We start from the raw sequence: 24,312 nt of genomic DNA, 5'->3' as shown, positions 1-24,312 counted from the left end.
GCAGAATCATCGTCAACAGCTGTCAAAAAATTTGGAGGCTAAGGTTATGATTTAAAATGTTGAACTCAGTGTTGAGGTTGGAAGTCTGTATATGCCTAACTGAAAGCTGAAGTGCGTTTGGGGTTCCTTAGAATTGTAAAGTAAGTAAAGTCACCACAGTCAGAGAACCACAGTGCTGTTCTGTCATTGGAGACAACTGGTGGTGTTTTAAGCTGAGGTTCACCATGTCTCAGATGAGAGGCAAGGTTGAGGAGGTGGGACCTTCATGGTAACCTCAGCTGGTGTCACTCTACATCAGAAACCAGTCATCCAATGCGCTAACTTATTCTGAGGATGCTAAAGACAGAGTGGTCAGAGTGGGAGTATAGTGTCAATTAATCAGACAGAAACTTAAGGTCAAATGTGCTGATTTAATGGAGATGTTCTGTAAAGCAGTTGTTCAACCTGTGTTGATCTCCCCAGTGTAGAATGAACTTCACCGTGAGTAAGTATAATTTATTTGGATGGTGAGAAGGTAAAAGAGAGGTGTTGCATCTCCTGTGCTTGCCTGGAAAGTGAGGGAAGTTGGGAGTAATAAAGCAATGGACCAGAGTCCACACAAGGAATGATCCCTTTGGAATGCTGAAAGGGAAGAGGACGGGAAGGTGAAATTGTGCTGCCATCATGCTTACGATGTTGGGAATGGCAGAGGATGATCTGTTGAATGTGAAGGCTGGTGGGGTGGAAAATGAGAACAAGGTAAACTCTATTGTGGTCCTTGGATGGACAGGAAGAGGCAAAAGCAGAAAAGCTTTTGCAATGGTGATGAATTCATATAGGAAACGGGGCAGAGTACATGTCGTCAAATTAGTTGTGGAAGTCAGTGGGTTTATAGTTAATCATTTATCTTCAGCCAATCAGCAGAAATGGAGGCAGAAAAACTGAGAAAGGAAATGGAAATATCAGAGATAGATAATGTAAAATGAGGTAAGGGTAAAAGTTGAAAGCAAAGTTAGTGAATATTTCACATTCAGAATCAGAAAGACTAATGGCATTGGTTGTGATTAGGGAATAAGATGAGGACAGGGAGTCAAATAGTTCTAGTACAGAAAATGTAGCACACTGCCTCAGCTAAGCAAAGCAGCTATGACAGTCAGTACCTCTACTGCAATTTTTATTGGGAAAAAGTCAGCAGAGTGAAAGTCAAAAAGAAAACCATACCTGCTGCACTTTGCCCTCAAGCAGTGCTGCCATTTCCATGAAGCAGATTTCCCTTTCATGTCTGATCATGTTTACATTTTGAAGGTGAGGTGCACAATCTCATTTTGTTTGAAAGGTCAGGCTACATCCTGGAAGTGGGTTGCCTGCCCAGGCTCCATTCTGTCTCCAACAAAACTGGTTAACAGGCTATCTTGGGGTCAAGTTGGAAGTTTTAAAAAATTTATCATCCCATCCTGACATCAACCTAATTTTTATTGTTGTTACTATTTCTCCCATTGTTCCTACTTATAGTATTTCAGATGTTATTAACAATTAAGAAATGGTAATAATGTAAATTCTGACATATATAAATGGATTAAGGTCACAGTTTAATCAGCACAAATAAATTAAATTCTTAATTTAGACATAATTTTCTTAATTAAGACATAAAATGATGTCGAAAAGCAAAGATAGCCTTACCCTGCCTGAGAGGTTTCCCTGAAGAACAGACTGCAGCAATACTGGAGCCACTTCTTGTAACTGTAGCATATGACAGAGATCAGTCAGCTCCTCTCGGCCCAGTGACCCAGTGCCTATGGTATCAAAGCTATCAAACACCTCTTTCAACCGTGCCTCATATTTATCTTGCTCTGCTTCGTCCATCCCATAGCACAGCACGACAACAACCTGTTGATGAATGAAACAATAACTTCAAAAAATGTTCTGCATTTTTTTCCTTGTCCCTCCACAAAAATGAACATTCGTTATTCCTGTAGATACCTTTACAAGCTTTTGATAGATCACTGCATAGTAGACTTGAGACTAAGATCAGAATAAGTAGTAGAAAAGTAGCAGAATGAACAGTGAGCTGTCTACAAAATATACAATAGGCATTAAAAGACTGTCATTTTACATGGCAGGACTGCTGTGTAAAGGATTTGGGATTCTGGAGCAACCTTGCGATCATGGTTGCTGCTCCTTAATGGGCATAAATAGCACAGTGTGGGTAGAGTAAACAGAGTTGACAGAAACTCGTGGGGAGCAAGGTAGATGGCGGATGTCTAGCCAAGTGAATGCTAGAAACACATGCAGAAAAGTGGGAGGGTTAGACAAATAACCTTAGGTGGTTGACTCCATGAAATAGACTTTCAAATTTTAACAGTAGGAAAGGAGTATGGTATACTTCTGAACACCACGTATTATATTACTTAATCTCAATATGTGCACAGAAGAACAAGCCTAAAGACAGTTCTTGACCATGCCTTTCTGCGTGGGTTTCCTCCGGGTGCTCCGGTTTCCTCCCACAGTCCAAAGATGTGCGGATCAGGTGAATTGGCCATGCTAAATTGCCCGTAGTGTTAGATAAGGGGTAAATGTAGGGGCATAGGTGGGTTGCGCTTCGGCAGGTCGGTGTGGACTTGTTGGGCCGAAGGGCCTGTTTCCACACTGTAAGTAATCTAATCTTTTTTTATCTTTAACAACTCTGTCTTGAACCTAAAGCTATGGGTGTGAGCATAAAACCACACAACAAAAGAGGAACTATTAGAATTCACCATTTACATAAACAATCTGAATTTCAGATTCAGAAATAAAATTTGCAGTAACACCAATTGGGATGGAGTTAATAGGCAACAGAACATCTATTAATTATAATAAAACATAAATATACTTTCAGAATGGACAAGATAATTGACAAATTAACTTCAATATATACGAGCAGTACAAGATCAATTTTGGTAAGCAAGAATAAAGAGATTAAATACTCTTAAGAAAATAAAATGAATTCTGAGGTTGTAGAAAAGCAAATCACATGAGGAAGTGACCCAGTTTAATAAGGTCTAAAGAAAATCAAACATAATACTGAATTTATTTTTAAAAAGATACAGCAGATTATGAAAACCTCAGTTGTACTGCATGTGTGAACAGTTCTGCTCTCCACATTATTAAAAGGATATGGCACAGGAGTAGACACAAAATGAAAACATTCACAAGGATGACATCCAAACTAATTGGACAGACTGGGTCACCTTGCTCTAGAACAGAGAGGACTGAGGGATAGCCTGATAAATGATGAATGCATAGCAGCAGTGAAGATCTTTTCACCAAATGGAAACCAGAACTAGGGCCATAAACAGAAGGTAAACACTGATAAATCCAATTGAAGAAAGATGTCTTCAGCCAGAGTGGGTTTAGAATGCATTAATCACTACTACCGTGAGTAGTTGAGACAAATAAAATAGATAAAGTTATATGGAATCTTGATTAAAAAATGAAAAAAGAAGGAACTAAATGACATATTGATGGAGTTAGATGAACTAAGCTAAGAGAAGGTTCATTTGGAGCATAAACATAAACATTGTTGAAACAATGGCTTGTTTCTGCATTCTAAATACTGCATAGGGTCACATCAATTCCATTCTACATTAACAAGGTTGAAGAATGGCAATATTCTACATCTTCTGATACAAATGAAGCCATTAGTGAGATAAGTGTTGGCCCAGCCTGATGTCCACCTCACATGAGTGAATTAAAAAACAAGACCAGATGCTCAGAGGTTAGGAATCCTGTGCCGCTGAACTCACTAGCTGGTAAAAGTTCTCCAAAGTGAAACTTATGGAATACCTTCAACCAGCAAAACTATGTGCTGCACTTCAATTGCTACAATTTGATTCCTCTCTCATCAATCAGAGAAGTGGATGATTAGAGATAGCTGCATTTATTAGAGAACTCCATACATATAGGTTGTGGATTGCATTCAAAGCTCTAGAGATAAATCTCGGGGAGACTGAAAGTAATGATAAGGTCTAGGAGAGGAGCTAGGGCCTGAAATGTCTACTTGGAAAGCCTCACACTTGTATCTTATGAAAGCACTGATAGAATCTGACTTGTATCTATTAGGTTCTTAGAGGGAGAGCTCTGTAAGATGTCGGGGATTCTCAAAGTCACCTGAAAAGGTTATGGTATGAAGTGGGAAATGGGTAACTCAGATGTGAATTTACTATCATTATGGAGCACAGATTCACACTTTGCAGCTCATTGTTATGCAACTGTTATCAGTGAGGATGCACAGACATGGCACAGATACAACAAAGCACGACAGGGATAGTGAGGGTCGAAGACACATAAGGAGTTTTCTCAGGATGTGGGAAAACTCAGCAGTATTCAAAAGGAAGTGGATTCCCTGATGTGACTCACATGCCTGTTGCGCAAGGATTGTTTTAGTCCAAATATCCAAGAATGCGAGGTAGGGTATGTTCACTGTATCACAGCTGCTTTAATGTTAACATTGGTGCAGGACTAAGCTTCCTTTTGTACTTTTATCTTTTGCAGAGGTGAGGAATCAGAGTCAAAATCAAAATGAAAAATTAATATTTAAATGCATGTAAACATCAAATAGCAGAACATGTTAATCCTTGAAGAAAGGGGTATAGAGCAAACAGAGGGCTGGTAGCTAACCGTGCAAACAAAAATAGCAAGGACAGAAAAAGTCTCAACACAGCTCAGTCTTCCTGGATGCAGGTCAGTAAAAACATTCCTCTAGTTTCTTAACCTTGGTGGTATATTGCCCTATCTTTCTGTCTTTGATATTCCTCTTGGGCTATTGCAACATCCTTATCCTCATCTTCCTTCCCAGGTTTCCTCTCACTCCTGCATCTCCTCATCTGCCAACACATTCCTTCATTGGTGACTGAGATAACAGAGGGTGCAGCACACCTGCACATCTCGACCAGATAGGTACAGACAATGGAATCTCAGACACAGGAGACCAATTGTTTGATGTTCATGACCTTGGTAAACGTATGGACAACACTGTATCTCTCATTGGTTGCAGTCTGGAATTTTTAAGATGTGTCATCAGTTAGGTGTCAAGGAGTTATTTCTCATCTTTCAGTGATCATCCTTGTATGGACCAAGGGCCTCTGGAAAAGGCTGGCACCTGTGGGTGGTCCTAGATATATGAGTCATGGTAGGATCTTGGATATATATAGTGCAGACCTGCAGTATTTTGTGTTGTCACAAATGAATTATGCACAAAGGGAGTGAAAACCTCTTTTGTTGAAGAAGACAGCTGGTTCATGGTAGGGTGTAGGTGATTGCTTTTTGAACCTGAAGGACAGCAGCTGCCTGACTGCCCTGACATTGAGGGAGAATGCGATGGTTCTTGTGAGGATGACATCTGGATTCAGTTATGTGTTGAGAACTGTGAAAGACCATAAAGATCCCCAGTAGCTCTTTGAAATGATCCACTGACAAAGAAACTAAAAGGCAGCACTAACCCTGAGGGCTAGTGAGATGAGATTACAACTCAAGTCCTTGTGAGCACCAGTCCTTCTCCAGCAGCTGGCATTGATATGACTCAGGGCATTCTTAGTCATCTTCTGCACTGGATGTTACTGATTTGCAGATAGCTCCTCCTAAGCCTGAGATCCTGTTCTGTGAATGAGCGCCTCTCTCCTGTGGTAGCTCATGTCTTGCTGCTCTTCCTACGGAGATGTGTGGGAGTCACTGGCTGCTGCTGCTGTTGATACAGATGAGGTTCTTTCTGCTGTCTTCTGTGGGATTCTTTTGCAGACCACAAGAAGAACTGTTGAGTTGTCCTCTGCCATACTCTTCAAATTACAGCAAATTACCGTGAGATCAGTAATGTCATAGGCAACTGAGCTGTGCAGCTGCCATTTGAAGGTCCTGCACAAGCTGGTTGCCATCCAACATATTGAGGTCCATGCACGGAATCCACTATCACGTACAGAAATCAGCCATCCTTGCACCAAAATAACTAAATTAGGGGAAAATAGGTCATAGGATTCCAGTCCAAGAAATTGTCTGCCTTAGCCACTGAGTAAGATGAGGTATTGAGTGAGTGTACCTCACTCCATTGAGTCTGGTTAGTCTCAGAGATCATAAGATGTCAAGTAAAGCACAATGTCCACTCAATCACTCCTTCACAAGACATCAGAATGACGATTGTTGTTTCAACATTCCTCCATGACCATGATATCCAGAGGTGGACTTGAACGCAGACCCTCTTGCTCAGTGGCAGGAACACTGCCACTGCATCACAAGACCCCCCTTTGTATGCTGCTTAATGTGAAGATAGGTGCATTGTGTAATCACTGGGCTCATGCTTACTGAAGTTGATGGTTTCACATTCCGGCTTTGAACTTTTACTCACTTTCAAAAAAAAGATGCTGCATTGTTGAACCCAAAGTTTACTGGATAGTTGATTTTCTAATCAGCATAGAGAAGTTTAGACTTTGCATTTACTGCAGTGATTTTCAGGTTCCACTTGCAATCCATGAAATACCGCTCATTCTTGATGTCTCCTGTTGTGATGTGATCCATGTGCTCCTGATGACCCTTCACCCAACTTAGATTGAGTTATGTGGCCATTAATTTCCATGTTGTAGCCCCAGAGCTGCTGACGATTGAGCGCTGATATCTTGCAGACCCTGCACTCTCCCTGGAGATCAGAGTTACCACAACTTACTTTGACACCCCACTTTAAGACCATGCAGTCCTCTCCCAAATCCTACCAGATCCTAACTTAGTATCTACCATTGCCCCCTATAACAGTGTCCATTTGCTTAGCCATTCAATGAAATCCCAGATTTAAGCTGCCTGTGGCCTTGATAATGTCACAGATTGGTCATAAACCCCAATCCAGACTTTAATCACCAAAGCTGAATGACGTGGCCCATTCCTATGGACGCAACCTGCAAGACTTCCCTGACTGAATGACTACCATGTTGCAGATTTATTTTGCTTAACTAGGAGGACTGACTGTGCCCAATCCCTGGATGGTAACTAATGGAACCCTGGACTTACATTGAACAAAGCTTACTAACTGGACAACTGAAGTAAAACCCCAGGCTAGAAATGACCCAGCCCTGGAATACTGATCAGGGTCCAACCTTGAACCATGTATTAAGCCTTCCTTTTCCCTTTCACATACTGAGATGCACTTTCTGCACATGAAGTGTGATTGCAGCAAAAACTGCTGATACAAGCATTGGCTTCATGTTGCATAGCAACATGTACCCCTACTTTTATACTGACTCTTCAGCATTTCCTACAGCTGCACGCTGCTTGCATTTCCTTCTGCGCAAAAGTGCCACCTGAGAAGCTGCGCTGGTGCATTGCCATTCTTCAATTACATATAGCAATATCCAGGAACACATCACGTCTAAGTCAACATGGAGGAACTTACAGCAGTTGTTAGCCATTCCTACGAAATTGAAGAAATGGAGCATGCAGAGATATCAGTCGTGGAAATGAAACCTGTGTACTCACCTGGAGAAGAGGGAGAGGACCAACATTACTGAGTATATACTTGGTTTATGCAGTTGAGTTTCTGAAGCATAGTTTCTCAATTGGGCAGAAGTTAATTGGGAAAACAAAGTTAATTCCAGCGAGCAGGATAATTAATCAGATGCAAATACGACAGTCGTATCATGCCTGGAGTTTTCAACTGATTTATTGAAACGTACAGCAAATTCAATTTTACAATACGTAACGTATATAACTTTACAGCTACTAAACTTGCAATTTCTTAATAATGACCTTCTTTCTGTTGACAGCATGTAGCTGCTGAATGAAAGGCACTGCCTTTCTGAAAACATTTCTACTTTGAATCTCAGCATGACACTTGCTCAGCTGCAGGTAACGGTGTCATTAATCACAATACAAAACGCTTGTTGGCATCAGCTGGATGCAAATGCACTCCCACTAGCTGTGATGATTGGAGAACACACTTAACAATAATGACTGCATTTATTAATGTCAGGAAAGTTTGTTGAGGTTTCCAAATAACACCAGCTGAAACACAATGTGGAACTGGAGACAACACAAAAGGGTCTGAACACTCTGATGATTACTTCAGGAGGTGATGTGATTGAAAGTAAGCTGCTTTCCTTTCAACATTTAAGGGTGACTAGATTCCATGTATATTATCACCTCTGTTACTAATTCCTAAGTACAGACATGTGAAATCTAATCAGCCAATTAAATACAGCATGACTAGACACTTACAAACACATCCAATAAAGAGCAATAAAAGGAACCTTTAGGAAAACATTTGCCACATATTTAAATTGATAAAGAAATCAAACTGTCAAAAATGCAAAGTCACTGTCTCACATCATCATGTTTGACTCTTAACTGTATTCTGGAATTGCCAAGCTCAGTTTCTTCAAACAATGACCCAACATTTCATGGATCTGTCCCTCCAATCACCACGCCTCAAGGCAACGAGGGCGATAAATGCAGTCATAGAATCGTAGAGATGTACAGCACGGAAACAGACCCTTCGATCTAACTCGTCCATGCTAACCAGATATCCCAACCCAATCTAGTCCCACCTACCAACACCAGGCCCATATCCCTCCAAACCCTTTCTATTCATATACCCATCCAGATGCCTTTTAAATGTTACAATTGTATTGGCCTCCACCTTGGAGTAAATCTTTTCTGAAAGCTTTCAAGTTTCATAACATTCTTCCGATAGGAAGGAAACCAGAATTGCACGCAATATTCCAAAAGTGGCCTAACCAATGTCCTGTACAGCCGCAACATGATTTCCTAATTCCTGTACTCAATACTCTGACCAATAAAAGAAAGCATACCAAACGCCTTCTTCACTGTCCTGTGCCTCTACTTACAAGAGCTACGAGCCTGCACTCCAAGGTCTCTTTGTTCAGCAACATTCCCTAGGTCCTTACCATTAAGTGTATAAGTCCTGCTAAGATTTGCTTTCCCAAAATGCAGCATCTCGCATTTATCTAAATTAAACTCCATCTGCCACGTCTCAGCCCATTGTCCCATCTGATCAGAATCCAATTGTAATCTGACGTAACCTTCTTTGCTGCCCACTACACCTCCAATTTTGGTGTTATCGGTAACTTACTAACGATACCCCTTATGGTCACATCCAAATCATTTACATAAATGACGAAAAGTAGTGGACCCAGCACTGATCGTTGTAGCACACCACTGGTCATAGGCCTCCAGTCTGAAAAGCAACCCTCCACCAACATCTTTTGTCTTCTACCTTTGAGCCAGTTCTGTATCCAAATGGCTAGTTCTCATTGTATTCCATCAGATCTAACCTTGCTAACCAGTCTCCCATGTCGAACACCTATATGAAGTCATATAGATCACGTCAATTGCTCTGGCCTCATCAATCCTCTTTGTTACTTCTTCAAAAAACTCCATCAAGTTTATGAGACATGCTTTCCCAAGCACAAAGCCATGTTGACTATCCCTAATCAGTCCTTGCCTTTTCAAATACATGTACATCCTGTCCCTCAGGATTCCCTCCAACAACTTGACCACCCCAACATCAGGCTCACTGGTCTATAGTTCCCTGGTTTGTCCTTACCACCTTTCTTAAACAGTGGCACAATGTTAGCCAACCTGCAGCCTTCTGCCACCTCACCTGTGACTATCAATGATATAAATATCTCAGCAAGGGGCTCAGCAATCACTTCCCCAGCTTCCCAAAAGGTTTCAGAGTACACCTTATCAGGTCCTGGGAATTTATCCACTTTTCTGATTTTCAAGACATCCAGCACTTCTTCCTCATTAGCAGGGACATTTTTCACCATCTATTTTCCTACATTCTATATCTCCCATGTATTTACTTTAAACACTGACGCAAAATACCCATTTAGTTTCTCCCCCATCTCCTGTGGCTCCACATAAAGGCCACCTTGTTGATCTTTGAGGAGCCCTATTCTCTCCTTAGTTATCCTTTTGTCCATAATATATTTGTAAAAACACTTTGGATTCTCCTTAACTCTATTTGCCAAAGCTATCTCATGTCCCCTTTTCGCCCTCCTGATTCCCCTCTTAAATATACTCCTACTGTCTTTATACTCTTCTGAGGATTCACTCAATCTATCCTGTCTATACCTAACATATTCTTCCTTCTTTTTCTGAACCAAACCCTCAATTTCTTTAGTCATCCAACATTCCCTACACCTACCAGCCTTCCCTTTCACCCTAACAGGAATATACATTTCTGAAGGCTTCCCACTTTTCAGCTGTTCCTTTTACCTGCGAATATCTGCCCTCAATCAGCTTTTGAAAGTTTTAGCCTAATACCGTCAAAATTAGCCTTTCTCCAATTTAGAACTTCAATTTTTCAATCTGGTCTATCTTTTTCCATCACATTTTAAATCTAATAGAATTATGGTCACTGGCCCCAAAGTGCACCCCCACTGACACCTCAGTCACATGCCTTGCCTTATTTCCCAAGAGTAGGTCAGGTTTTGCACCTTCTCTAGTAGGTACATCCACACACTGAATCAGAAAATCTTCTTGTACACACTTAACAAATTCCTCTTCATCTAAACCCTTAACACTATGGCAGTCCCAGTCTATGTTTGGAAAGTTAAAATCCCCTATCATAACCACCCTATTATTCTTATAAATAACTGAGATCTCCTAACAAATTTGTTCCTCAATTTCCCTCTGAGTATTCGGAGTTTATAATATAATCCCAATCAGGTGATCATCCCTTTTTTATTTCTCAGTTTCACCCAACTAACTTCCCTGGATTATTTCCGGGAATATCCTCCCTCAGTACGGCTGCAATGCTATCCCTTATCAAAAATGCCATTCCCCTCCTCTCTTGCCTCCCTTTCTGTCCTTCCTGTAGAATTTATGTCCTGGAACATTAAGGTGTCAGTTCTGTCCATCCCTGAATTTCTGTAATTGCTATGATCTTCCAGTCCCATGTTCCTAACCATGCCCTGCGTTCATCTGCCTTCCCTGTTAGGCCCCTTTCATTGAAATAAATCAGTTTAATTTATCAGTCCCACCCTGTTTTGTGCTTTGTCCCTGCCTGCCCTGACTATTTGACTCACTTCTTTTGTCAACTGTAGCAGTCTCAGATTGGTCTCTTTCCTCTCTATCTCCCTGGGTTACCCCCCCCGCCTGCCACTAGTTTAAATCCTGCTGAGCAGCTCAAGCAAATCTCTCTGCCAGTATATTAGTCCCCTTCCAATTCAGGAGCAATCCATCCTTCTTGTACAGTTCATTTCTACCATGGAAGAGATTCCAATGATCCAAAAATGTGAATATTTCTCCCACACACCAACTTCTCAGCCATGCATTCATCTGCTCTATCCTCCTATTCCTCCCCTCACTAGCTTGTAGCACCGGGAGTAATCCAGATATTACCACTCCTTTTTAAATTCCTTTCAGTCTTGCCAGAGAACCCCATAGCCCAAGAGGAATAGAAGTTGCTAATTTGTAAATAACCTACTTTTATCTTTTTCTGTATTGAGAAAATGATTGTGTATATTAGAAAATGACAACTTGAGCATACTCCCCTAATGTATCGATGAATCTATGATGGGACCGTGGAGGTAAGGATCCTGAAAACATTCAGATTTGATTCGTATTTTATGTCCCCCATGACCCCTAGTTGGGGTGGCAGTTTGTGTTTTTCCATCAAGACAAAGATGCCTGTATCCATCATCTGAGGTATTTGGTAGGGTGGGTAAGTTGGTAATTAAACTGCCCATGGGTTCCACAAATATTACTGATCTTTCAGTTTGGATGGGGCTCTGTTTCATATTTTCCTTTCCTTGCATTTTCTCTCTGCCTCTGAAATATATTTACTTTCAAATGGGATTGCATTGTGTTTATTTTGTTGTGCAAAATGCCCCAATCCTGGGTGAGTTTCTCCAAGACACCATGTCAATGTCAAATTTCTAAATGAAACCTTTAGGAATGTCCTCTTATGTGTCTTTTGATATTATAACAATGCACCCCAGACTCACAGAATCTAAGGAATACAAGACCAGCCCAACACAGTTGTCACTCTCTCAACATGGGGTGTAGACGTTTGACATGCCAGCATGGCGAGCAGATTCCATGACTGGTACTTTACCCTGTTGTCTGACCTTCATAGGTTTCCAAAGGCAGCTCAAGTGAAAATAGTTGAGCTTGTTTGGCAAAGCATACGTGCACAGTCCAATTTTCACAAGCACAGAATAGAGTGGGAATGATTATTACTGTACAGACTTTCAGATTTGTAATGTTATGGACCAGGCCAGACCCCCTCAAAACATTTCAAGAAAGTAGCCCGGACCCTAACTTTGCTAGTTGCTTTAAGCAAGTGTAGATTGGATATCCCGGGGTGATGCAGCTGACCCACCCACTTAGTTTTAAACAAAACTGAATTTATTTGCAAGATTACTGCATGAAACACAAACAAAAGAGAACAGAATATAGAATAACTTAACCTATCCAAAAACCTAACAGATTATTCCAACCTTCATGATACTATTCCAAATACTTGCAACAATCCCCATAAGATTCAGCATGGAACGCCTTCTTCCATGCAGTCCAATTTCAAAACTGACTGCTTGCCTTTAGTAAACCACGCCAGAAAAAAGCTGAGCTGCCCGCTCCCCTTTCAATACGCAAGCATTTTTAAAACTTGAAAGCGTTTTGTCTGAGGCAGTATCTGTTATCTATAATCAAATTGACCTTAAAACCCTTGAAACCTTGAATTTTCAGAATCGCTGCTTTTACAACCTTGATGAATAAACAGCCAAGGACAGCATAACCTTGTTAAAGGAGCAGCATAATCACAATAGGCAGATTTATTACTCTGCATTCACAGACTGATGATCAGAGTCTGCTTAAGGTTACCCTTGCTTTGGCAACCTTTGCATGTGACTAACTTAAATGTGCTACCAAGGTAAGTGAACACGTCACTTGCTGAGCGTTCCTGGTCATGGATGAAACCTTGGACTCGTGTTTTGGCTATCCTGAAGCAAGCTGGTACATGACTTCAGTTTTATTTTTGTTGTTTGTAAGGCTGGAGTTTTTGCAAGCTTTGGAAAACAAACCCTCATTACATTGCGTGTCTATCTCTGAACTACAGGTGGTACAAAGTCATTAGGCAACCAAAAAAAATCGGTTAAGTATGTCATTGGAGACCATAGTCTTTGCCTGGAGTCATCTCAGATTGAGTTGGTATCCATTATGCAATATCTATTTTCAATGCTAGAATCATGATCATGAAAAGCTTTAGAAATCATAGTGGAGAAAACCATACTGAGGACAGCATACAGTTGCTTGCACACCATCCAGTTTTAACTCAAAATTGACTGGGAATGAATCAGAAGACTCACCATCATTCAGGATATGCATGACCATTGAATCACTATGATAGATTTCGCAGGGTAGCTAACCTTCTCCACTGCTGTCCAAAAACCCTCATGTCTGACTGTGTCAAAGGTCTTGGTCAGGTCAACAAATGTGGCATAGGGTGTTCTGTGCATGGAAAATCACCTAAATCTGTCTGACTGTAAACACCAAATCAGGTGTCACCTTACCCTTTCCTGAAACTAGGATCTGGCAGCAGATTCTGGTTGAGACATTACAGCATTAGAATTAAGTTTGTTGTCTCGTGTCCTCAAGTACAGGAATACAGTGAAAAGTGTACAAAGTCACCATTCCCAGCACCATCTTAGGTACAAAGACACCTAGGTACAAAATCTTAGGCACAAAGTAGAAAAGAAGTAAGTTAAAAGTTAAACATTACAATCTCTTTTCCAATAAAGTTGAAAAAAAAGGAATTACAGTGTGTTTTTAGCCATGGGCCTGCAGATGCTCCCTGCTGGGCTTCCTTATGTGGGCTTGCACTGCCAATGAGGGCTCATTCTCCACTGTGCAATGCCCACTCTCCCCCATGCTGGGCACACACCACTCTGTGACATCATCTCACCGCTAGAGTCTAGCCCAGCTCATGAGACATCTTACCATCTGCTGCCGTCTGAACTCACAGACAACCCTGCTGTTGATCACTAGAATCCCAAACTGAATAATCCAGAAATATTCTGGCAAAGATTGTGTTGGCGATGAAGAGTGAGATCCTCCATAATTGTCACAAGATTTGTGAGTTCCTTTCCCCATGTATTGGTGGGACATGGAGACATTCTTGTATTCTTGCAGGAGGATTGTTTTCCCTGCATGGACTGAAACAGCTTCTTGTGAGTTGAATGAGCTTGTTGACCAGGTATTGATATCCAGCCTCGTAGACTTTAACTGTGATTACATCAGCTCCTGGAGCTTTGATGCTAGACAGAAGTTTAATTGCATTAGCTAATTCTAAAGACCTTGGAGGATTACCAGCACAGCAGTTAATGGCAACCTGAGGCAGCTGTTGTCTGCTTATTCATTGATGAATGAAAGTTGATGAAGATGTGGTTAAAATGTTCTGTCCACCTTTCTAGAATTTGAGCTTTATCTGTGAGCAGTGCTGACCATTTTGCGCTGAAGTGTTGAATTAGTATTTTGGGGCCCATAGACAGAATTCAGAGCATCTTAGAATTTGTTGAACTCTTTCTGGCTGCATATGATTAAAATTAATTTACTTTCTGTTTAGTTAAGTGTCTTAAATCTCTGACTTTGCATTAGGCAGTCCTATGGATGTCCCAATAGTCAGCTTGAATAGTGGTGACTTGCATTGAGTTAATCCAGTAATTACTACAATATCTCATTAGTTTCATAAAACCAAACAAAATGTTATGAGATTAATCCAGAATCTAATAGACAGTAGACATCCTATAACTGGGTTAACACTCAGACAAGGAGATAACTGTCTGAAGTTGCTGCTCTGGTCTCTTTCCACTGACTTTCCTGTTGGAAGTGTGAATGTGGGGCAATAATGGTTTCAAACATTTCAGAACTGAATCCCAAACTGAAAAGGTTCCAAGAGACAGGAGATGGGTTGGGGGTGCAGGATTTTCTAATGGGATTTGGTCCAAAATCCAAGCTTAACTTAAATCAGCTGTGATCGAGAAAAACACATTCCTTTGTTCATGGGTCTCTCTTTCTCTACATTGTTGAGTCCTTGTTATCCAAAGGTTCATAATCATGGCTTATCCCCGAGCAAGGTGAGGCAAAATATCTCAGTTGGTTTGAGAATTGAAACCAACGATGGGTGATATTCTGCACCACACCCTAGCCAATTGAACTAACTAACTGTCCAGTCATGTGGTTAGTAAACAAAATAAAAATGTCATATAGATAATGACAATTCTATTTGGACATAAACAGGGTATGTTTAAATGGGCTGGAAGATGGGCAAAAATCAGTATGGCTTCCTTTCTGTGAATCATTCTTTCTCACCAAGCAAGTTCTAAAACATACTGTTTGAAAGGCTACACAGCATTTAAGCATCACTATCCTGGAAGTTAACAGATAACTCCAAGTTTTTATTGCTGAAAGCCAAGTGTAAGACCTCCTTTTGTGAACTTCATCAATTAAGGTGACATTTAATTGAATATGATGTTACATTGGGTAAAGAACAAATTTTAGAACCATATAACAAGTTCAGACAAAGCAGACATACCTCCTACTAGGAATCTGCATGTCTCCCCCAGCATGTACGAATTATTCATAGAGATTAGTATGAAATGGAGCATGTCACCTTCTATTAGATTTTCATGAGAAGTATACTAATGAGAATGATTCTAATGCTGAATCCAGGCGACTGTGGCATGTGATAACCCAGTGACAAATTATACATGAAAGTCTCTGAAAGCAGCATATTCCAGAGAAATAAGACAGACAATGATTTTTTATTTTTATTTCTGAGTCTATTTGTTGCTTTAATAAAGGTATCAGCTCTTGTAAGAAGTTTACTTGGAAATGAGATGCAAGGCATTTACTCAGAATTTCTATTTTGTAAGCTAGAGGTTTCGGAAATAAATAATCTCTATTTTACCAATTATCAAACATCAGTTAGTTGTAAAAGTAAAATTTTCTTTCATCTCAATTAATAACTTTCTCTGAAGATTCTAAATTCCTTCAAAGTACATCAAATGCTTCCTTAAAGGATGCCACAGTTTTTGCTGCAATTCTCTATATAGGAGTCTATTTACGTTATGGTCACAGTCTGTATTAAAGATATTGTCCCAATACCAGGTCTAAATTTGCCTTTGATAAATGAACCTGAGTTAATTTACTACACCCACAATTCAGTCTGAGGTGACCATCTGAATGTATCTTTTCCATGAATCCCAGATACTTCTGTAAGATCATTTCTCAAACACTTCTATTTTCATCCGTATAGCCAATACCCTTTGCAGAATAGCTGCAGTGCCAGTGAAAATGTTGAATTTTGTAAAATATATTAATCTCAAGAAAAATGTAAAAAATTAGCATTAAATCATCAGTAACATGGAGTTTATGGCTAACATTAACTACTAATTGACAGGAGATTGTTAGAATTGAATTCACGAGAAGAGAGCTGAATGGCAGAGCCACTTGGCTTAATCAGCAATAGCAAATCATTAATAAAAGCATGTCTATAGAGCAAGTGTAGGGAGTGGGATTAATTGAAGGTGTGTCTGCTGAAGTCCTAAAGCATGTTCATAGAAATACAGAAAATAAGAGCTGGAGTCCTTCAGGGCTGCTCCACCACTCAATATAATCATGGCTGATCATCGAAGTCAATATCTAATGCCAGCTTTCTCCCCATATCTTTTGATCCCTTTAGTCCTCAGAACTATATCCAACTCTTCCTTGAAAACATTCAATATTTTTGCCTTAGCCACTTTATATGGGAGAATATTCCACAGGCTTACCACTATGCATGTCATTACTCTAACCCCAATTCCATACACTTGAATTTTACACAGTAATCTCTTAATTGGGATCTTAGCAAAAGCCTTCCAAAAGTCCAAGTAAACCACATCCACGGACTCCTCCTTATCAACTGTACTAGTTACATCCTGAAAGCTTTCCAGTGGACTTGTCAAGCATTATTTACCCTGAGTAAATCCATGCTCACTCTGTCCGATCCTGTAATTGTATTCTATGTTCTCTGCTATTAAGTCTTTTATAAAGGACTCTTTATTTTTTATTATTTATTTTGTCACTAATCAATCCCAAGCTAACTGGTCTATAGTCCCTTTTTTCTCTCTATCTCCTTTTTTAAATAGTGGGGTTACATTAGTAACCCTCCAATCTATAGGAACCATTCCATTTTCTATACAGTCTTGAACTACCAAAGCAACCACTATTTAGATTAGATTAGATTAGATTAGATTAGATTAGATTACTTACAATGTGGAAACAGGCCCTTCAGCCCAACAAGTCCTATACTCTAAACATTAACTCAAGCATGAACTTTTAAAATGTGTGTTGGCTGTAATGAAAAACTGATGAATGCTGCTTGCTTCTGATGCAGCTAATTTGCAAAATAACTGCGCAAAGTTAAACGTGCTGCTGAGTGACTTCACCTCTCAGCCAGAGGTATAGATTTTGTATAATATCAGCACGACACTACATTAGCTGCTGTCCCCTCTTACAGGGGTGCATTCTACTGTACTGGAGTAGGTGCTGCAACTAGTTGCAGAAATGAGTGAGAGCAAGTAGAACTTGGAGTTATGACACAGTAGAGTGAAAAGCTTGATTCAAGATTCACTGCTTCTGCTCTGGACCCCTTGGTGGAGGTGGTGGGCAGGAGGAGAGGTCCTTGATCCACATAACGACAGGAAGTCCTGCAGACAAACTCCATAAAGGTTGTGCGGAGCAGATAACTGCAGTGATCAATGCCAAAAGTCTAGCCCCAATGACCTGGGTGCAGTGCTACTCAAGCAATTGGATCCAAAAATAATATATCCTATCACTTGTATCACTAGCTTTGTACACTGCTCAATGTACTGATGGCAAGAAGGATCACACTAGGATGATAATGGACATTGACGTTCGCAATACTCTGTGTATGGTAACACATCAGTAGGATATCGAGATCGGAATCCTTTTCATTTGGGGGACACCTGCAATTTGTCAATTCTGCAATTACAGCAAATTTGCATTGACAAAGTGCGCTTTACAGATGCTGCTGGACCTGCTGGGTTTCTCGGGTTTTGTGTTTCTACGGCATTTTTCACAAACTCAGGACTACAGTGGCCAAGAAGGCACTTCACCAACACCTTCTTGAGGGCAATCAGGGCTGAGCAACAAAAGCTGGCTTTGCCAATTACATTCACATCCCACAAAAGAATAAAGAAGGAATATCCTAAAGACTGTAAAGCCGACTAAGTACTTTTGAGTATAGTTACTGTTCCAATGTAATTTGTAGCAGCCAGTTTGCACACAAACTGCCACAAATGGTGATGCGATCTTTATGTTTTTGCGATCTTTTGTAAGTGATAAGTATTGATAAGAAGGTCAAGAATAGCACCCCTATTCTTCAAAATCTTTCATCTGGATTCTAGTCAACATATTGGGTCTTGGTTTAATATCTTTTATGAAAGACAGAAACAGTAGCTTATGCCTAGTGCTGTATTAGAGTGTCAGCCAAGAATTTTGTGCTCAAATCGCTGGAGTAGTTCTTGAACCAGCATTTGTGGGATGTGGGCAATGCTGACAGGCCAGCACTTACAGTCTGTCCCTAGTTGCCCTTGAGAAGGTGGTAGCGAGCTGCCTTTGTGGACTGCAGTAGTCCACCTGTTGTGGGTTGACCCACAATACCATTAGGGAGTGAATTCCAGGATTTTGATGCAGCAACAGTGAAGGAACAGCAGTATATTTCCATGTCAAAATGGTGATGGCTTGAAGGAGAACTCGAAGGTCATGGTGTTCCCAGTTAACTTAGTGATAAGTCCTTTGAGCCATAGTTAGTTATAACCGTTTATATCTGGTGGCAAAAATGACATCAATTTATGTAAATCTTATTTTCACTGTGCATAAATTGTTTTATATACAGTGAGAACAAGCAAATTGGATTTTGACCACTTTGAACACTACATAATAAAACTGGAAAGAATTTTTAGTGAATCACAATTTTGAAAACCATTGCTGTTAAGCAATGACTAACTGAGGCCATTTTAAAAGTCTGTTATCCTTGGGCAGTCACAGTTTTAAAAAAAATGTGATTATCTTGACATCCATTATGATGCCAAACAAAGAAGCTTTGATTTAGTGTGCTCGTTCATTCCACCCGCAATTCTGCTACCAAAATGAATAAGGCCCCCAATTCAGAAAGATTACCATTTGATGGGTTTAAATAAGGGAGGGTGGCAGCTTCCTTTAATTTGTTACAAAAAAATCTCTAGGCTCTGGATAATTTTGTTTTGATATACAATGTGCATCTGAGGCTAGCATCTAGCATCAATTTACATTTATTATTCCATCTCTGCAGGAAAGTTGAATTTTGTCATTGATGTTTTCACCTACTAAACAGCAGGTAGTAACTACACCAGAGAGGCTGTCAGCAATCTTTTGTTGTCAGATGATGGCATTTTGTTTTTGACTAAAATGACGAGAAAACTAGGTCTACTTAAAGGTTTTTTTTTCCCTGTGAACAAAATGACACTTTACTTGCAATTAAGTGAAAGAGGCATTTTGTCTTTCAGGTCAGACTATTTAGTTCCTGAGTTCCCTTTAACCAGTATTAGATTAAAAAGAAAGAGGAAGAGCTACCCTATAGATCTTTGTTTAGAATAGTTTGGAATGTCTAACAACTCTCTCGAATTGTAAGTTCACGGGGCGACAATTCAAAGCTGTTATGTCTGCTGGATATGTCAAACAGCAGGCTACCATACATGATTTGATGACAAAAGACTGCAGGGTAAATTGACCAATTGGCAATATTTTCACAACAGAGGCAAAAGTGATCAATGTTGTAAGACTAGGTCTTGTAAAGGGAGCTGAAAAAGGTTTAATGTATGAATGGCCTTGGACAACTTGCTGATGTCTGGCACTTGCAAATGCTAAAGATATACCACATGAATGTCTCTTGCACTCCTGAGAAACTGGGCTATTCTGACTGCAGCCAGCTGCAGACCTTCTCCTCCCCTTCCATTATGTTAGAGCCACTACTAGCAAGGCAAGCAGCCCAAAGTTTATTATTTTAATTGGGAGAGTTACCAGGCCTCAGTAGCTCATCTAGGTTATTAAAATGAAATTTAAGTCCATCTTAGTTCAGCTTTAGTTGGGTCTCCACCAGGATACAGTACATGCTATCTGTGTGGATCAGATTAAAGCAATTGAATCAGCTCTAGTTTCCACAGGTCTATTATTCACCAACATAAGCAAACTGAATTGACAATCACTGAGAAATATTTTATGAAGCCATTCTGCCAATATAATAACATCAAAGCTAGGCTCTCTGGTTAACAATGACTTAATACAGATAATAGCACTGGTCAACTGAGTACATTATATAATCTTTATGTGCATTGTGCCCTGATTTAATTGCTGCACACGTCCACATATGGAGGTTCCCTGCTCTCTGTCCCTGATTGGATTAGTAGAGCATATGACTCCTCCCTCAGAGATCTTCTCTTAAATGGGTCAACTACTATACCCAGAACCTGGCCTAAACATCTAAACATAAAAGCTGGTTTCATTTTTCTTCTAGCCCTCCTTCCCTGATCATGGCAGCATGCTGAGGTATGATTTGTTGAATGCCAGTAGCTATCAAGCACCTTCTTCTGCAAGAGTGTGCCACTGGAAAAGCACAGTCGATCAGTCAGCATTCAAGGAGCAGGAGAGCATTAGCCCTTCAAAAGGAAGAGCTCATTCCTGATGAAGAGCTTATGCTCAAAATGTCGATTTTCCTGCTCCTCAAATGCTGCCTGAGCTGCTGTGATTTTCCAGTGCCACACTCTCGACTCTGATCTCCAGCATCTGCAGTCCCACTTTCTCCTGTATTCTTCTGCAAGCCAACACTCTGATTGTGGTATTTAATGGCAGTCTTGTCTGTCACTGGTGAGTCAACAAAGGTCCATATCACTTCCTTTCAGAAATGTCTGCTTAACTGGGCAGCTACTGGTCTCCCTCAACATCAAGCATTCCAGGAGTGGGTGCAAGCCCCACCAACTAAAAGCAAAGACTAATCAAAGGCTGGCAGTTCATCACTGAGCAGTAATATGGTGGCGGCAGGGTAAGGGAGTGGGTAACACTTGACAATGAACAAAGTAGAGCACCATTTTAAATTACACAAGATGAGATGAACTAGTATGCATCATTGACAATTTTTACTATTTTATTTGTGCGACGCTATGCTTAAATAAGGTCCATGCTCCCTAAGGGATCCAGATATCATCGAGTGATAGTAGAATAGGGTTTACAGAAAGGAGTAAGAAGGTGAACAGCAAATAAATGGGATTGGCTTTCAGCAGTTGCCTCAGTCCTGATGCCAAGCTGACGGGGACTACGAATCCTGGCTTTGCAAGGACAGTCATTGTTTTCCATTAAATTTCTCAGTGGACTGATAATTTCTTCAAAATAGTTGAACTGTTCAAATTTTCATCTTTATATCAAATATTAACTGGACATAGTGGGGAAAAGTCTTTCATCCTTTTTCCTGTAAACATAATCAGACAGAGCAAGTGTAATCATTGTGTACGACTAAATGTTTATTTTCTACAAATTTAATTTAGACTGTAGTTAGTATTAAATTGAAGCTTACTGTGTTTGCAGTTGCTAACTTTAAGCAGGGTTTTAACAAATCTTGCAGTGAAAGATCAGATAAATTAAGAGTGAGTTCAAATCAGGCCTTCATTAAGTGAGTCACACGGGCCTTTTGTCTTAAGTGCTGAATGGGATACTTTGGATATTTTTAACCAAACTGCTCAGAGATGCTACAGGTGCAGGTGAGACGTGAACGCAGACCTTCTCATTCAGAGGTCGGGACATACCAGAACTACAAAGAATTGAAGTTTCAGTGGGCTCATGCTTAGGTGTACAGCCAGTGGGCTGGTTTAGATTAGATTACCTACAGTATGGAAACAGGTGCTTCATCCAACAAATTCACACCGACCCTCCGAAGAGTAACCCAGCCGGACCCATTTCCCTACCCTGTATTTATCCCTGACTAATGCACCGATCACTATGGGCAATTTAGCATGGCCAATTCACCTGATTGTGGGAGGAAATCAGAGCACCTGGAAGAAACCCACACAGACAGTCAACATGGCGGGAATCGAACCCAGGTCCCTGCTGCTGTGAGGCAGCAGTGCTAACCACTGAGCCACCGTGCCACCTCATTGTTATTGTGCACTCATGGTTCCACTGGGTGCAGTCTATTCCCACTTTGCCAGTTATTCATGTTCCCCATCTTCAATTCAGCAAGCCTGCTCTAAAATCCATGTATTCTACAGGCTTCCTTACTTGTTTCACTTAATTTCTTTCATTTGCCATTTTTATAATACTGCATTCAATTCCGGTTGCCATTCTATAGGAAATATGTTGTTAAACTTGAGCGGATGCAGAAAACATTTACAAAGAAGTTGCTGGGACTGGAGGGTATGAGTTATAGAGAAATGCTGAAGAGGCTGGGGCTTTTCCCCCTACAGCATCAGAGGCTGAGGGGGGATTTTATAAAGGTTTAGACAGGGTGAATAGGCAAGGTTTTTTTCCCAGCGTAGAGCAATCCAAAACTAGAGGGCACTGATTTCAGGTGAGAGAGGCAACATTTTCACACAGGGAGTGATGTTTGTATGGAACCAAGCTGCCAGGGAAGTGGTGGAGGTGGGTACAATTACAACGTTTAAAAGGCATCTGGATGGGTACATGAATAGGAAGGGCTTGGAGGGTTACGGGCTGGGTGCTGGCAGATGGAACTGGATTGGGTTGGGATATCTTCGAGTAAAAAGTGAGGTCTGCAGATGCTGGAGATCAGAGCTGAAAATGTGTTGCTGGTTAAAGCACAGCAGGTCAGGCAGCATCCAAGGAACAGGAAATTCGACGTTTCGGGCCAGAGCCCTTCATCAGGAAGGGCTCTGGCCCGAAACGTCGAATTTCCTGTTCCTTGGATGCTGCCTGACCTGCTGTGCTTTAACCAGCAACACATTTTCAGCTCTGGGTTGGGATATCTGGTCAGCATGAACAAGTTGGACCGAAGGGTCTGTTTCCGTGCTATACATCTCTGCTGGGGAGGATTTAAACTATGAAGGTGGTGGTGGTGGTGGTTGGGAAGGGGGGGGAGGGGATCCAGGGAGATAGTGAAGAAAGAGATAAATCTGATACTGGTAAAGTTGAGAAAAGAAGCGAGTCAAACAGTCAGGGCAGGCAGGGACAAAGCACAGTACAAAGTAAGACTGATAAATTAAACTGCATTTATTTCAATGCAAGAGGTCTAACAGGGAAGGTAGATGAACTCAGGGCATGGTTAGGAACGTGAGGCTGGGATATCATAGATATTACAGAAACATGGCTCAGGGATGGACAGGACTGGCAGCTTCATGTTCCAGGATACAACTACTACAGGAAGGACAGAGAGGGAGGCAAGAGAGGAGGGGGAATGGTGTATTTGAAAAGGGATAGCACTACAGCTGTACTGAGGGAGGATATTCCTGGAAGTAATCCAGGGAAGTTACTTAGGTGGAACTGAGAAATAAGAAAGGCATGATCACCTTATTGGAATTGTATTCTAGACCCCCTAATAGTCAGTGGGAAATTGAGAAACAAATTTGTTAGGAGACCTCAGTTATCCCAAATAATAATAAGGTGGTTATAGTAGGGGATTTTAACTTTCCAAACATAGACTGGGACTGCCATAGTGTTAAGGGTTTAGATGAAGAGGAATTTGTTAAGTGTGTACAAGAAAATTTTCTGATTCAGTGTGTGGACGTACCTACTAGAGAAGGTGCAAAACTTGACCTACTCTTGGGAAATAAGGCAAGGCAGGTGACTGAGGTGTCAGTCGGGGAGCACTTTGGGGCCAGTGACCATAATTCTATTAGATTTAAAATGTGATGGAAAAAGATAGACCAGATCGAAAAATTGAAGTATTAGACAAAAGCTTTCAAAAGCTGATTGAGGACAGATGTTTGCACGTAAAGGGATGGCTGGAAAATGGGGAGCCTTCTGAAGTGAGAAAACGAGAGTCCAGAGAAAGTATATTCCTGTTAGGGTGAAAGAAAAGGCTGGTAGGTATAGGGAATGCTGGATGACTACAGAAATTGAGAGTTTGTTTAAGAAAAAGAAGGAAGCATATGTCAGATATTGACAGGATAGTTCAAACGAATCCTTCGAAGATTAAAAACGCAGTAGGAGTATACTTAAGAGGTAAATTAGGAGGGTAAAAAGCGAACATGACATGGCTTTGGCAAATAGAGTTAAGGAGAACTCAAATAGTTTTTACAAATACAT

The 24,312-nt window shown here is 40.7% G+C and overlaps 1 protein-coding gene across 3 annotated transcripts in view; it reads right to left on the bottom strand.

Moving 5' to 3' along the window:
- Positions 1-24,312, bottom strand: part of nin (ninein (GSK3B interacting protein)) — a 184,346-nt gene that overhangs the window by 152,015 nt on the left and 8,019 nt on the right. For all 3 annotated transcript variants that reach the window (XM_060829183.1, XM_060829184.1, XM_060829185.1), the window contains exon 2: positions 1,660-1,866. In XM_060829183.1, coding sequence (XP_060685166.1) covers positions 1,660-1,842 — 183 coding nt within the window. In that variant the 5' untranslated portion in view covers positions 1,843-1,866. The remainder of the gene's footprint in view (positions 1-1,659; positions 1,867-24,312) is intronic.

The sequence above is a fragment of the Hemiscyllium ocellatum genome, chromosome 8, assembly GCF_020745735.1.
Source record: "Hemiscyllium ocellatum isolate sHemOce1 chromosome 8, sHemOce1.pat.X.cur, whole genome shotgun sequence".
NCBI classification, from domain to species: Eukaryota; Metazoa; Chordata; class Chondrichthyes; order Orectolobiformes; family Hemiscylliidae; genus Hemiscyllium; species Hemiscyllium ocellatum.
This window is presented reverse-complemented; position numbering and strand designations above follow the sequence as displayed.